The sequence below is a fragment of the Anguilla rostrata genome, chromosome 2, assembly GCF_018555375.3.
Source record: "Anguilla rostrata isolate EN2019 chromosome 2, ASM1855537v3, whole genome shotgun sequence".
In the NCBI taxonomy this organism is placed as follows: domain Eukaryota; kingdom Metazoa; phylum Chordata; class Actinopteri; order Anguilliformes; family Anguillidae; genus Anguilla; species Anguilla rostrata.
In genome coordinates this window covers 60,760,800-60,773,854 of record NC_057934.1, presented here as the reverse complement: position 1 = coordinate 60,773,854, position 13,055 = coordinate 60,760,800, and the positions used below count along the sequence as shown (strand labels likewise).

Genomic DNA, 13,055 nt, shown 5'->3' with positions numbered 1-13,055 from the left:
TGTGATGGTGTGTGGATGCTTTGCAGCCTCAGAACCTAATCGACTTGCTTTTATAGAAGGAACCATGAATTCTTGTCAGTACCAGAACATTCATGAGGAGAATGTCAGGCCATCTGTATGTGAGCTGAAGCGTAATTAGGTTATGCAGCAAGACAATGATTCACGTCTGAATGGCTGAAAAGTAACTAAAGCTTTGGAGCGGCCTAGTCAAAGTCCTAACTTGAATCCAACACAGATGCTGTGGAAGGACCTGAAACGAGCAGTTCATGCTCGAAAACCTGTTTGTCTGCATGCAATTATTTCTGCAAAGAAGAATGGGCTAAAATTCCTCCACAGCGATGTGAAAAACCGATAGCAAATTATAGGAAGCATTTCGTTGCAGTTATTGCTGCTGAAGGTAGTGCAACCAGGTATTACGTTTAAGGGGGTAATTACTTTTTCACATAGGTGATATAGGCGATAATTTTAAAAATGTGATTTGTGTTTGCTCACGTTCTGAATTCACACAGTGGGCCAGTGTTACTCCAGACACAACACCCATCAGCAAACACCCGTCAGCCATAACATTTATTTCCTTATTTAGTAAATCATTTAACAAACAACCCCCTTGGCATTCCAAATCAAGTAAACAAAAACAGGAAAAAAAGACCAACATGCTGGTTCGTAGGCTTCCGAGTCCCTTGGAACTCAAAGGGAAAAGATCGCCCAACGCGCAGTCACTCTCCTCGTCAAACATTCTGCGTGCACAGCTCCGATACACACAGGAATACATTCCAGGCTAACGTAAGGGTAATCAGCCTGTCCAGGCTCTGTTGGGGGTTGTCGATGTCGAAACCAAAATAGAAACATTTAAGGTGTTACACTCTTCTCATGAGACTTCAGTAGTGTCAGATAGTTTTATTGTGATGTCATTCTTATCTTGACCAATACAAACTCCAGGGTGCAGCTGGGTGTTCCGGACAAGGAGTCTCTGGTCCTAATGTGTTAAGGGCATGTCCTCAGACTTATTGTAGACAGTACAGTATTTACACACACACACACACACAAACCAACCTTCACCAGAACTCCTATTTTTAAAATCCACACTTTAAAACGGCATGTTTTGGAAGTGCACAAGCATAGGCCTCCCCCTCTGGAATACTGAATTTTTGCAAGACCGTTCCTTTGTCTTGCTGGATACGGGGAATTTTCAATTACCTAGTATCAAATTGTGAGGCGCTCACTTTCCATCTGAAAGAACTGAGCAGTAAATGGAAAAACAGGTGGTTTCTACACGCTGGCCTGTGATATGAGGCCACAGCAAACAGAATGATTTTCTGCTCTCCTTGTGGGGCAGGTGCAAGTCCCCTTAAGAAGCATAACAGAGTGAATGGGGGCAGGCAAATTACACCTTTCAATTCCATACTCTCAGCTCGCAACACAAAAAAAAACCAGGAGCAGTCCTTAACTGGACAATGTAGGAGGAGGAGACAAGTGTATGACAAGCGCAAGCTAGCAGCAACGCTGGAATTCAGTTGCTTTCACAGGAGCATGCCACACACAATCGCTTACATAAATGCTTATGTGACCCAGCAACACACCTGTACACACACACTCACTCTCACACACACACACACCCTTACACACAGTAACGGAGCAGCAGTCAAGCCTGGCTACACTGTTGCAAGTTTAACTGCAATCAGACTTGTCTCCAAGTGAACCCATCCCTATGCAGTCCAGCACGCCCACCCTAAGTGTTCAAGATGTCAATGTACATTTACAAAGAGTATAAGTTATTACCACTACTATTATTAATACACCCACTGGAAGATGGCCCACAGGCCTGGTCTGTGTCACACCCGCCCCCCCAAAAAAAAAACATGAAGCGGTGCGCTAATGGGACAGAGCGGGTCCGTGCGCCACGCCCAGATGCCCCCGGTGGCCACTGGAGCACGGCGAGTGTGAAACGTCAAGCGATTGAAGAAGCAGCAGCAGACGCCGTGTGGTGCTCCTGCGTTTCGTCCCTGCGAGGTGAGAAGGAAAAGTCCGGAAAGAACTGACCGCAGCCGCCCGCCCACGCCGCCCCTCTCTTTCCCGTTCGCAAACCAAACATACGACAGAACTAAAGAGTCCCAAAAAAAAAACAATGGAGAAACACGTAAAAATAACCTGGAATAAAATATAATTATCATTCATTCAAAAAAAAAAAGAATAAGGTCTTTTTGTTTGAATTTCCTTTTTCTTTTTTGTTCTGTTTTTTTTTTTTTGGCATTCCGACCCGGCCCAGGCCAGGCGGTGCCGGGAGTGGGGGTGGGGTGGCTGTTTTTTGGGGAGGGGGGCTTCTGCTTTATGGTTCTGGGTTGGATGTGTGGGGACTGGGTGGGGGGACCGCTTGCCCTGCTGTGGGGGGGGGGGGCCCTCTGTGGCCGCTGGCGCCTCCTCCTGGGCCCTCAGTCCAGCTCGATGGGACTGCTGTCCTCCTGCGCCTCCTCGCCCTCCTCCTCCTCTCCGGACCCCATCAGGCTGTTGAGGAGGTTTCCTGGGAGACGGAAGAGAGGGCGAGCTGACAGAGGCCCGGGGGCCACAAACACAGATTGTCAAGGGGTGTCCGATCGTATCTGAAAAGGGCTGGTGTGGGTGCTGGTTTCAGTTCTAGCCCGGCACCTGATTCTACCTATCAAGGTTTTGATTGAAGACCATGATCACTTAATTAGCTGAATCAGGTGTCTTAACGTTGGGCCAAAACAAAAACCTGAAAATCTTTGGACAAGACTGGACACCCCTTGTATAGACTACACAGATGACCGGCTCCTGTTCTCCTTCCGGTTGGCAACAGAAGTTTAATGAGGTGAGCAGACACACTTACCCAATAAGCCGCCGTAGGAAGAGGACTGTTTGGGCGGCACTCCAAAGAAAAGCTGTCCTATCCTGTCCAGGTACTGATACGGGAACAAAGAGGGAGGGGAGGGAAGGAGAGTTGCTGAAAGTTCCTTAGAACACTGTCAATCCACTCAGCAACATCAGCCAATAGGAGAGCGGTGCTGCCGGCTCACTCACCTCGTTATACATGGGGTCCCTCTTCAGCGACGGCTGATACTGCTCACACAACACTGTGAAGACTGTTAACTTCCCCCTGAAACACGCACGCACGCACGCACAGGAAGCAAATCACACAGCGCCTGTCAGCAGCCGATCACAAAAACCCCTTTCAGGAGCTGCAGACAAAAACAACCATCGACTCTACGGATCAGTAACGCATTACTGAATATGACTGAAGGAAGCCAGCTGCTGTGAAGAGCTCTGCACAGCCGGTTGGGCACCGTGTGCCGTGAAGCTAAGGGCAGCGATGAGATTTAGTTCATAACCTCACAGTCCCTTCCCTGAGGAACGCACGCAGAGCAGCAGAGATCTGCCCCGGCTGTGCAGTGTGCACACGAGAGCTGCGGGTGAATGAAAGCACACTGACGGGTCAGTGCCTGCGGGGTCGGTGCCTGCGGGGTCGGTGCCTGCGGGGTCGGTGCCTGCGGGGTCGGGGCCTGCGGGGTCGGTGCCTGCTGGGTCGGTGCCTGCTGGGTCAGTGTCTGCGGGGTCAGTGCTTGCTGGGTCAGTGTCTGCGGGGTCAGTGCCTGCTGGGTCAGTGCTTGCTGGGTCAGTGTCTGCGGGGTCAGTGCCTGCTGGGTCAGTGCCTGCTGGGTCAGTGCTTGCTGGGTCAGTGCTTGCTGGGTCAGTGCCTGCTGGGTCAGTGCCTGCTGGGTCAGTGCCTGCTGGGTCAGTGCCTGCGGGGTCGGGGCCTGCGGGGTCGGGGCCTGCGGGGTCGGGGCCTGCTGGGTCAGTGCCTGCTGGGTCAGTGCCTGCGGGGTCAGTGCTTGCTGGGTCAGTGCCTGCTGGGTCAGTGCCTGCGGGGTCAGTGCCTGCGGGGTCGGGGCCTGCGGGGTCGGGGCCTGCTGGGTCAGTGCCCGCGGAGTCAGTGCCTGTGGGGTCAGTGCCTGCTGGGTCAGTGCCTGCGGGGTCAGTGTCTGGGTCAGTGCCTGCTGGGTCAGAGCCTGTGGGGTCAGTGCCAACTGGATCAGTGCCAGAGTCAGTGCCAGAGTCAGTGCCTGCTGGGTCAGTATTTATAAGACCGGTCTGTGGGCTGAGATGTATCCGGAGCAGCACCATTAGCGGAGTCCTGGCTAGCGTTACACCAGACAGGAGAAACGCGAGCACTGTGCGTACAACATGAGCCCTTCACTATCCCATGATGCACCACTCACCCGTCCACCGCCAGCAGCAGGAACCAGATGAAGTTGAGCAGGGGCTGACCAAACGGGGGGCCCTTCTCTATGGACGGGTGCTTCTGTGTGTAGGTACTGAACACCACCGACGCACTGCTTTTGTTCTTTAGACAGAGGAACCTGCGCAGGGAGAGGGAGGGAGGGGGAGAGAGACCGAGGTAGAGTGAGAGACAGAAAGAACAGGAGAACAAGAGTGAATGAGCAAAAAAGACAAAAAGCAAGGGTGAGAGAGCAAGAGAGGGAGAGAAAGACAGCGAGAGAAAGCAAGAGAGAGAGGGGGAAGTGAGAAAGAAAGAGACACAGTGAGAGAGAGAGGAAGGAAGGAAGGAAGGAAAGTAACAAAAAAATAATCAAAGTAAGGAGAGGAAGCAAATGAGAGGAGCAGAGAGCTGTGAGCAGAGTCACGAGGCCCCGCTGTAACACACACACACGCACACGCACACGCACACGCACACGCACACGCACACGCACACACACAGAGACACAGACAGGTCCACTCACTGTAACACACACACATGCAGACAGGCCCACTAACTGTAACACACACACACAGACAGGGCGACTCACTGAAACACACACACACACAGACAGGGCCACTCACTGTAACACACAGACAGGGCCACTCACTGTAACACACACACAGGGCCACTCACTGTTACACACAGACAGGGCCACTCACTGTAACACACAGACAGGGCCACTCACTGTAACACACACACAGGGCCACTCACTGTTACACACAGACAGGGCCACTCACTGTAACACACAGACAGGGCCACTCACTGTAACACACACACACCACACACACAAGGGCCACTCACTGTAGCACACAGACAGGGCCACTCACTGTAACACACACACATGCACACACACACAGGGCCACTCACTGTAGCACACAGACAGGGCCACTCACTGTAACACACACACATGCACACACACACAGGGCCACTCACTGTAGCACACAGACAGGGCCACTCACTGTAACACACACACACGCACACACACACACACACTCACTGTAACACACACACATGCACACACACACAGGGCCACTCACTGTAGCACACAGACAGGGCCACTCACTGTAACACACACACACGCACACACACACAGGGCCACTCACTGTAGCACACAGACAGGGCCACTCACTGTAACACACACACACGCACACACACACACACACTCACTGTAACACACAGACAGGGCCACTCACTGTAACACACACACATGCACACACACACAGGGCCACTCACTGTAGCACACAGACAGGGCCACTCACTGTAGCACACAGACAGGGCCACTCACTGTAACACACACACACACACACACACAGGGCCACTCACTGTAGCACACAGACAGGGCCACTCACTGTAACACACACACATGCACACACACACAGGGCCACTCACTGAGCACACAGACAGGGCCACTCACTGTAACCACACACATGCACACACACAGGGCCACTCACTGTAGCACACAGACAGGGCCACTCACTGTAACACACACACATGCACACACACACAGGGCCACTCACTGTAACACACAGACAGGGCCACTCACTGTAACACACACACACGCACACACACACACACACTCACTGTAACACACACACAGACACACACTCACTGTAACACAGACACACACACACACACTCACTGTAACACACACACAGACACACACACACACACACACACTCACTGTAACACACACACACACTCACACACACACACACTCACTGTAACACACACACACACACACTCACTGTAACACACACACACTCACTGTAACACACACACACACACACACACTCACTGTAACACACACACACACACACACACACACACTCACTGTAACACACACACACACACACACACACACACACACACACACACACACTGAGAGGGCCACTCACTGTAACACACACACACACACACACACACTGACAGGGCCACTCACTGTAACACACACACACACACAAACACACACACACACACACACACACACTCACTGTAACACACACACAGACACACACACACTGACAGGGCCACTCACTGTAACACACACACACTCACTGTAACACACACACACACACACACACACGCACAAGCACACACACACACACACAGGGCCACTCACTGTAACACACAGACACACACACACACACACACACTCACTGTAACACACACACACACACACACACACTGAGAGGGCCACTCACTGTAACACGGCCTGCGCCACGAACATGTCCACCTCGCTGCGGAAGCCGCGCGCCGCCGAGTACTCCACCAGCATCTGGGCACAGCCCTCTCCGTCTGAGGAGTGCAGGAAGTGGTAGCGCGACTCGCTGTAGTTCTGCTCTGTGGGGCGGGGACAGACACCGCTTATAATAATAATAATAATAATAACAACAACAACAATAATAATAATACATTTCACCTATGTAGCCCTTTTTACAAAGCTCGGATACAGAACTGGGGAGATGTGATACAGCTGTGTGTTTATAATAATGATAATAATAATGGGGTATGAATGCAGCTTTGACGCGTGTGATATGTTATTCAGTTACTCAGCTATTTTTTATAAATAAATTCTGTAGTGATCCAGCCAGGAACCAGCAGATAATGAAAATTAAAACGGATGCTGTTCACAGAGGTATGGCTGTAACATCAGCGAGCATCATCGCCGACCGTGTCACCCTCGCCCTCGTTCCTCCCCCCACTTGTTTTCGGGTCATACCTTTCCACAACGTCACAGCCAGCAGCTGGTGCAGTTTGGGGTGCCCCAGTTTCCCAGAGCCCCCGGTGGACCACTTGAGTGCCCGGGACACGAAGGCCACCCGCTCGGGGGAGTTGGGGTCCATCAAGCTGAAAAGCTTGGCCAGGTGCTCTGTGGGACGTCCCAACCACACACACACAGGGTCAGAGAACCGCACACACAACCACACACACACAGAGGGTCAGAGAACCGCACACACAACCACACACACACAGAGGGTCAGAGAACCGCATAAACAACCACACACACAAACACAGAGGGTCAGAGAACCACATAAACAACCACACACACACAGAGGGTCAGAGAACCACATAAACAACCACACACACACAGAGGGTCAGAGAACCACATAAACAACCACACACACACAGAGGGTCAGAGAACCGCATAAACAACCACACACACACAGAGGGTCAGAGAACCGCATAAACAACCACACACACACAGAGGGTCAGAGAACCGCACACACACACACACACACACAGAGGGTCAGAGAACCGCACACACAACCACACACACAGAGGGTCAGAGAACTGCACAGCAACCGCACATGCACACTAATGATGGTCATAACCCCACTAATTGACCCACCGCTTCAAAAGGTAAATCAAGAACGATCCCTGAAACACACACTGGTTTAATGTAACCAGACTTAGCTTTTGGCATTTAGCGTCCATGCTTATCCACAGCAACACAGATTATTTTTATCTGTGTAACAGACTTATACAGCTGTACAACTACAAAAGTAGATAAGGTTCAGAAACTTCCTCAAGGTTAAAATGGCTATGCCTCACCCAAGATTTTAACCTGCAACCTCTCAGCTACAAGTCTAATTTGCTAAACACCACACCACCCTGCTCCCAAAAGGCAGCCTGGTCCTATAAACCCAAAGGAACTGTATCCACACCCCCAGGGCAGCCCCGCCCACACCCCCAGGTCAGCCCCGCCCACACCCCCAGGTCAGCTCACCTAAAATGTCGTCCGCTACCTTGGCGTCGGACTGCTCGAGGGACTCCAGGACCAGCATGGAGAGATCCGCCGCACTGTTCTGCTGTGGGGGAGACGTGCGACGCAGCATTACAGCCAATCACATCCCAGTACCCCGCCCTATCCTCTGCACCACGGAGAGCACACACTGCGCCATGCTGCAGAGCTGAACATGGATACTAATAATAATAATAATGATAACAATAATAACAACTATTATTATATTAATAACAACAGTAATAATAATAATAATAATACATTTCATCTACGTAGCCCTTCGTACAAAGCTCAGATACAAACCTGGGGAGATGTGATACAACTGTGCACAACATGGAAATATTTTCATTAATATATGTATATTCGTATTGCTTCAATATTTGTTGAGAAGCTTGAGAAGAAGGATGCTACATTAATAACGCTTGCAATTACACGTATTATTAATAATAACAGTTGTCATTGTTAGTAGTAGTAGCATTTGTAGTTGTAATAGTACTAGCACTAGTATTGCTGCTGCTGTTGTTATTCCCGTCATCAGTAAGTCAGATTACACAGACGAAGCCCTCCTACCTGATTATAACTGAAGAAGAGCAGAGCCCCGCTGTACATCAGCTCCCTGGCCTCCACATGCTTTGCCTGTGACATATACCTGCATGACCAGTGGAGAGGAGAGGGAAGGGGGCATCTGTCACAAGCCTGGCAATGCACACACATTCGCGAGCTGCGCCAAACACACACTTCAGAGCTCAGCGAAAAGACAAGCTGCTCTGGAAACCAACAGGAAGACTACAGCGAGCGAGCAAAGTAAAACCTCTGATGAGCAGAATGACCAGGGATCTAAAACACCAGCATCTGCAGGTTTAACTCCAGTCCAGGAGAGCTACAGTGTCTGCAGGTTAAACTCCAGGTCTTGAAACCAGGTGAGTGGACTCTTTTGTCCGCAGTGGTAACCAACCCTGTTCACTGAGATGTACCATCCTGCAGGTTTTCACTCCAACCCTAACACAGCACGTCTCATTCAACAGCCAGAGATCTGCATTGAGCTGCTAATTAGTAGAGTCAGGTGTGCCAAATGAAGGTTGAAATGAAAACAGAGGATGGTAGATCTCCAGGAACAGGGTTGGTTACCACTGGCTTAAATAAAGCACTTAAGTGCCGGAAGAACACTACCAGCGTGCACTCCAGGAGGAGTCTGAAATCCTTGCATAAGGTGGACATCATCTGCTACATGTTCTATTTCAGGGGGACTGTCTGCTACAAGTTCTACTTCAGGGGGACTGTTTGCTACAAGTTCTATTTCAGGTTGACTGTCGGAGCGGAGTCATTTCCAAGAGATCCAAGCTCAAAATAAAAAATTAAAATAAAAAACACGTCATTTGATCTTGCTGCACTGTTTTTTGGGTTTTTTTGCACGCTTTACCACAGCTGAGACACAAAAAGGACGGAATGTTCCGGCACCACTGTTCTCTATTATACAACCGCCATTTAACCGGGAAGTCCCATTGAGATATACAATCGCTTTCATAAAGGGACACCTGGTCAAGAGCACAACTTAATACATACAGAGAATGATTCAATAACAGGCATCAGTAATAGCCAATGACAACAAAGAGTGCCAAAGGTTCAAAAGAATAACACGCTTCCCGTATTGCTTCCTGCACTCTCAAAAAGAATGTTTTAATATCCAACAAACTTTTTGTGTTACTTTCAACACATCCTGTTCTGTGTGCAAGTTACTACTTTTGTGTGGCAAACACACGTTACAACGTTTGTAACACATGTTACAAAGGGAGACTTGATTAACACAGACTGTGCTGAAAGTAACACACAATGTGCTGTCCTTAACTAGACATGCAGGTGTGTTAAAAAATGTGTTGCTCTTCACACATTTTACCACATTTATTTCGAAAGCGTGAATTCTCCTCGATTTACCTCTTGAAGCTCTCTAGAAATAGCTAGTATTTCTCTAGAAGGAGTGTCTCTGCCAGGAAGTTGACAGCTTCCTTACCTACCTAAGTTCTGACTGTTGGGGTGCCGGATTTAATCAAGGACTGAAAGCGAGGATTATCAGAACTGTCTCAAATGGTTTTGATGTACAAAAGATACAATGGTAGGGTACTGCTCTGTGAATGAAATGCACGCACACCGTTTCAGGATGAGGAACACCCACTCGTGATAAACCTGCCAGTGGCCCCAAGAGAACTCCACACGTGTGAGCACAGGAAGTGTTTTCACCAGGGCTGTTCTAGAGCATGACTTGACACTTAGTGTAGGCAAAAAAACAGACACTGAATGGCTTTTACACAGACACAACTCAGGCATGGATGGAATCCTGCAAAACAAAACCTCTCAGGCCCAATCCCAAATAACACTTCGGCTGTTGACCCTCTGATTGCGTTCAGCCAATCCAAAAGCATGAACAGACTTGCTTACCTCTAAATTATGGCTCATCCCATTCACTGTAACCATGCCTGTTGATCGATGCACCACAAAAAAAAATGTCTGAAGGATTTCAATGTGAACGCAAGTAAGGAAAAAAAAGCTTCACATTCCCCCAAGTCAAAGATTCACTCAGTATTTCAAGTTTCAATGTGGGAAGATTTAAAAAATCTAACATAACCCTTGATTGAAGGGTGAACGTTAGGACACATCTTGTCAGGAGTGAGCAGCTGGTCATCAGAGCAAATCTCTAGCAAAATACACCGTGGTAATAAGCAAAATAGTGCAAAGAAATACTGTGTTTTGGCACTGTGAGCACTAAAGACACACAGAAAGAGTAGACCGATAAGATCCAATTACACCATGCAAATAAAAAATTTCGGTGTGCGAATGACCGAAAGCTAAATTCCACTGTGGGGTGAATCTTTGATGGTAGCAAGACTGTTTACATGTTTTGCCATCTACACAAATTAAATAAAGTGTAGTTAAGTTAATGCCCTGAACTTGCCGTGCTTCAGGAGGCTTATCGATGTCCAACAAGCCAGGCATTTTAACAAGCTTATGGTAGGCTAAGATAACCTCCTAAATCGTCCACGTTTCAATCAGAAGTAGCCAGTTAACTGTGTATCAATCAAACGTCACACTCCTAGACAGTGCCAGCTTGGTGGGGTACGGTTTAGTTAAGCATTTAAAACAATGAATTGCCATTTCCCAGGTTACAGTTATACTCCCGCAGCCAGAAAGTTAGCCAGTGAATATAATATCAAAGTCAATGTAACCTGGAAAATTCTTAATGCAAGAGTGCAAGCTACTCTAATGCTTTAGCAACTAATATGGTAGTGTATTCAGGTGGCTTGCTGGCAGACAACTCGAAAGCTTTTAGAAAACGCTGCAATGACGCCCGATGTTACATTACAGTAACTAGCCACACAAGTTATTTAGCAAGCAGAGAACTAGCCTTTGTAACTGACGTTATAGGCAACTAGACAATTTCCGAAAATCAAATCGGAAAAATGAATTGACTTAATATGTGGTGTGAATTCATTCCAGCTACCTAGCTAGCCTGAAATTCTATTCGCTTTCATCGTATCATATTTAGACGAGTGGTTGAGCTAGCCTATACGGCGCAGTAACCAGTGAACTATAACATTAATTTAGCGTACGCTGAGTAAATAATTTCCTCATTGATTCGGTTAAAATTGGCAAACTGGGTCTTGAACACTACAGTACGTGGTCAGACACTATCTAACGGTTAGCCTGCTAGCCTACTGTTAACTGCAACTACCTAGTTTGCTTCAAAGTGTGCAATCAATCAGCTAGCTATAGCTACACAGCAAGCTGACTGGCAATGCGAGCTCGCTGATCCTACTGCCAGGGGACTTTTAACTTCAAAGACGATGACCACAGTAACCTTGGTAGCTAAGATTATTATGATACCACAGTTATAACGTTAGCTACGTTTATTATCTCAACATCTGCATGTAGCACGCTAACGTTCGCCAAGCTAACAACAATTTCGGGCTAGAACCACTTCGGAAGCGGCCACACAACCATTGAGAGACAGCTAATGGTGAGTGACAGAGGGACAGAGCTATCCCAAATCGGTACTGGTTACAGGAGGCGGAGAATTAGCGGTAGTAAACCAATCATACTTAGCAAAATACCGGGCCAACGGAAGTTTGGTTGACAGGCAGAAAGATCTGGAAACATAGGCCACAGAGCCGCTAGAACATTTATTTTTTTATTCCCAGCTCATCAATTTAAGACTTACCTAAAGAATAAGGTCCGGTACATCTGATGCGCTTCATAGTAATCACCCTTTTCCACACTAGCTCGCAGTTTCCCTTCAACCCGCTGTACTCCCCCGCGGTTCCTTGCGCTGGAGCACTTCAGAGCCTCCTGCTCCGACATCATTGTTTGTTCCAAGCTGCTCAGACCAACCACACCGCGTCACAGGGAAGAGTGAGCGTTAAGAAAACGGTTTTAAAAAATGAGCGGATGCTTCCTGCTTGCCGTAGTTCTCTCCAGTTTACTTTGGTTCTGGAGGAGAGATGCTCCTTGGATGTTGTCACTGAAGTGTAAATCACCTGTAGCCTATAACAGTAAAAAAAAAAAAAATCTAATGAGGCGCTTGTAGTTCGTTCGCACAGGGACCGTTATCAATGGCGCCATAGATATGGATCTTTTTATATTCATGAAATTTATAGCTGTCATGCTGGAAATACCGGTGTTTGAAAGTTTTCAATGCAAACGAGTTGCACTATATATCAACGACAGCCATAGGCCATTATTTTGCATAATGTTTTGAACACATTTGATATCTTGGCACAAAATGTTCTGGTAGGCTATATCTGTCCAAAATTAAAGACAAAAGACTGACAGGTGAGACCATCGCATTGAAACTAATTTTCTACTGAAGGGCAGGCCAGGATATTCACATGCCAGGAAAGGTATAGGCAGCCTTTCTTTCTGGCACCACTCTGCTAAATATAATTTTAATTGAATTTATTGCTCGCATACATGTAATGCAGCCAATTACCTTTTTTAAATTTACTCAACTGTCAACAACATATTAATAAGGTTTATTAGTGGAAATAACAG

General features: G+C 48.1%; 1 protein-coding gene across 3 annotated transcripts; it reads right to left on the bottom strand.

Moving 5' to 3' along the window:
- Positions 1–554: 554 nt before the first annotated feature.
- get4 (guided entry of tail-anchored proteins factor 4) lies at positions 555–12,435 on the bottom strand. 3 transcript variants are annotated; one of them, XM_064323559.1, is made up of 9 exons: positions 12,226–12,435; positions 8,586–8,664; positions 8,001–8,079; positions 6,993–7,142; positions 6,475–6,613; positions 4,233–4,373; positions 3,037–3,112; positions 2,846–2,918; positions 555–2,542 (listed from the first exon to the last, which is right to left on the bottom strand). In XM_064323559.1, the coding sequence occupies exons 1-9, from the start codon at positions 12,366–12,368 to the stop codon at positions 2,430–2,432; spliced, it is 993 nt and encodes a 330-aa protein (XP_064179629.1). In that variant the 5' UTR covers positions 12,369–12,435; the 3' UTR covers positions 555–2,429. The 3 variants fall into 3 exon arrangements, with proteins under 3 accessions (XP_064179629.1, XP_064179628.1, XP_064179630.1); XM_064323558.1 differs by having other exon boundaries at positions 8,001–8,082; positions 12,226–12,428; XM_064323560.1 differs by having other exon boundaries at positions 555–2,518; positions 8,001–8,082; positions 12,226–12,424.
- Between the last annotated feature and the right edge of the window lie 620 nt (positions 12,436–13,055).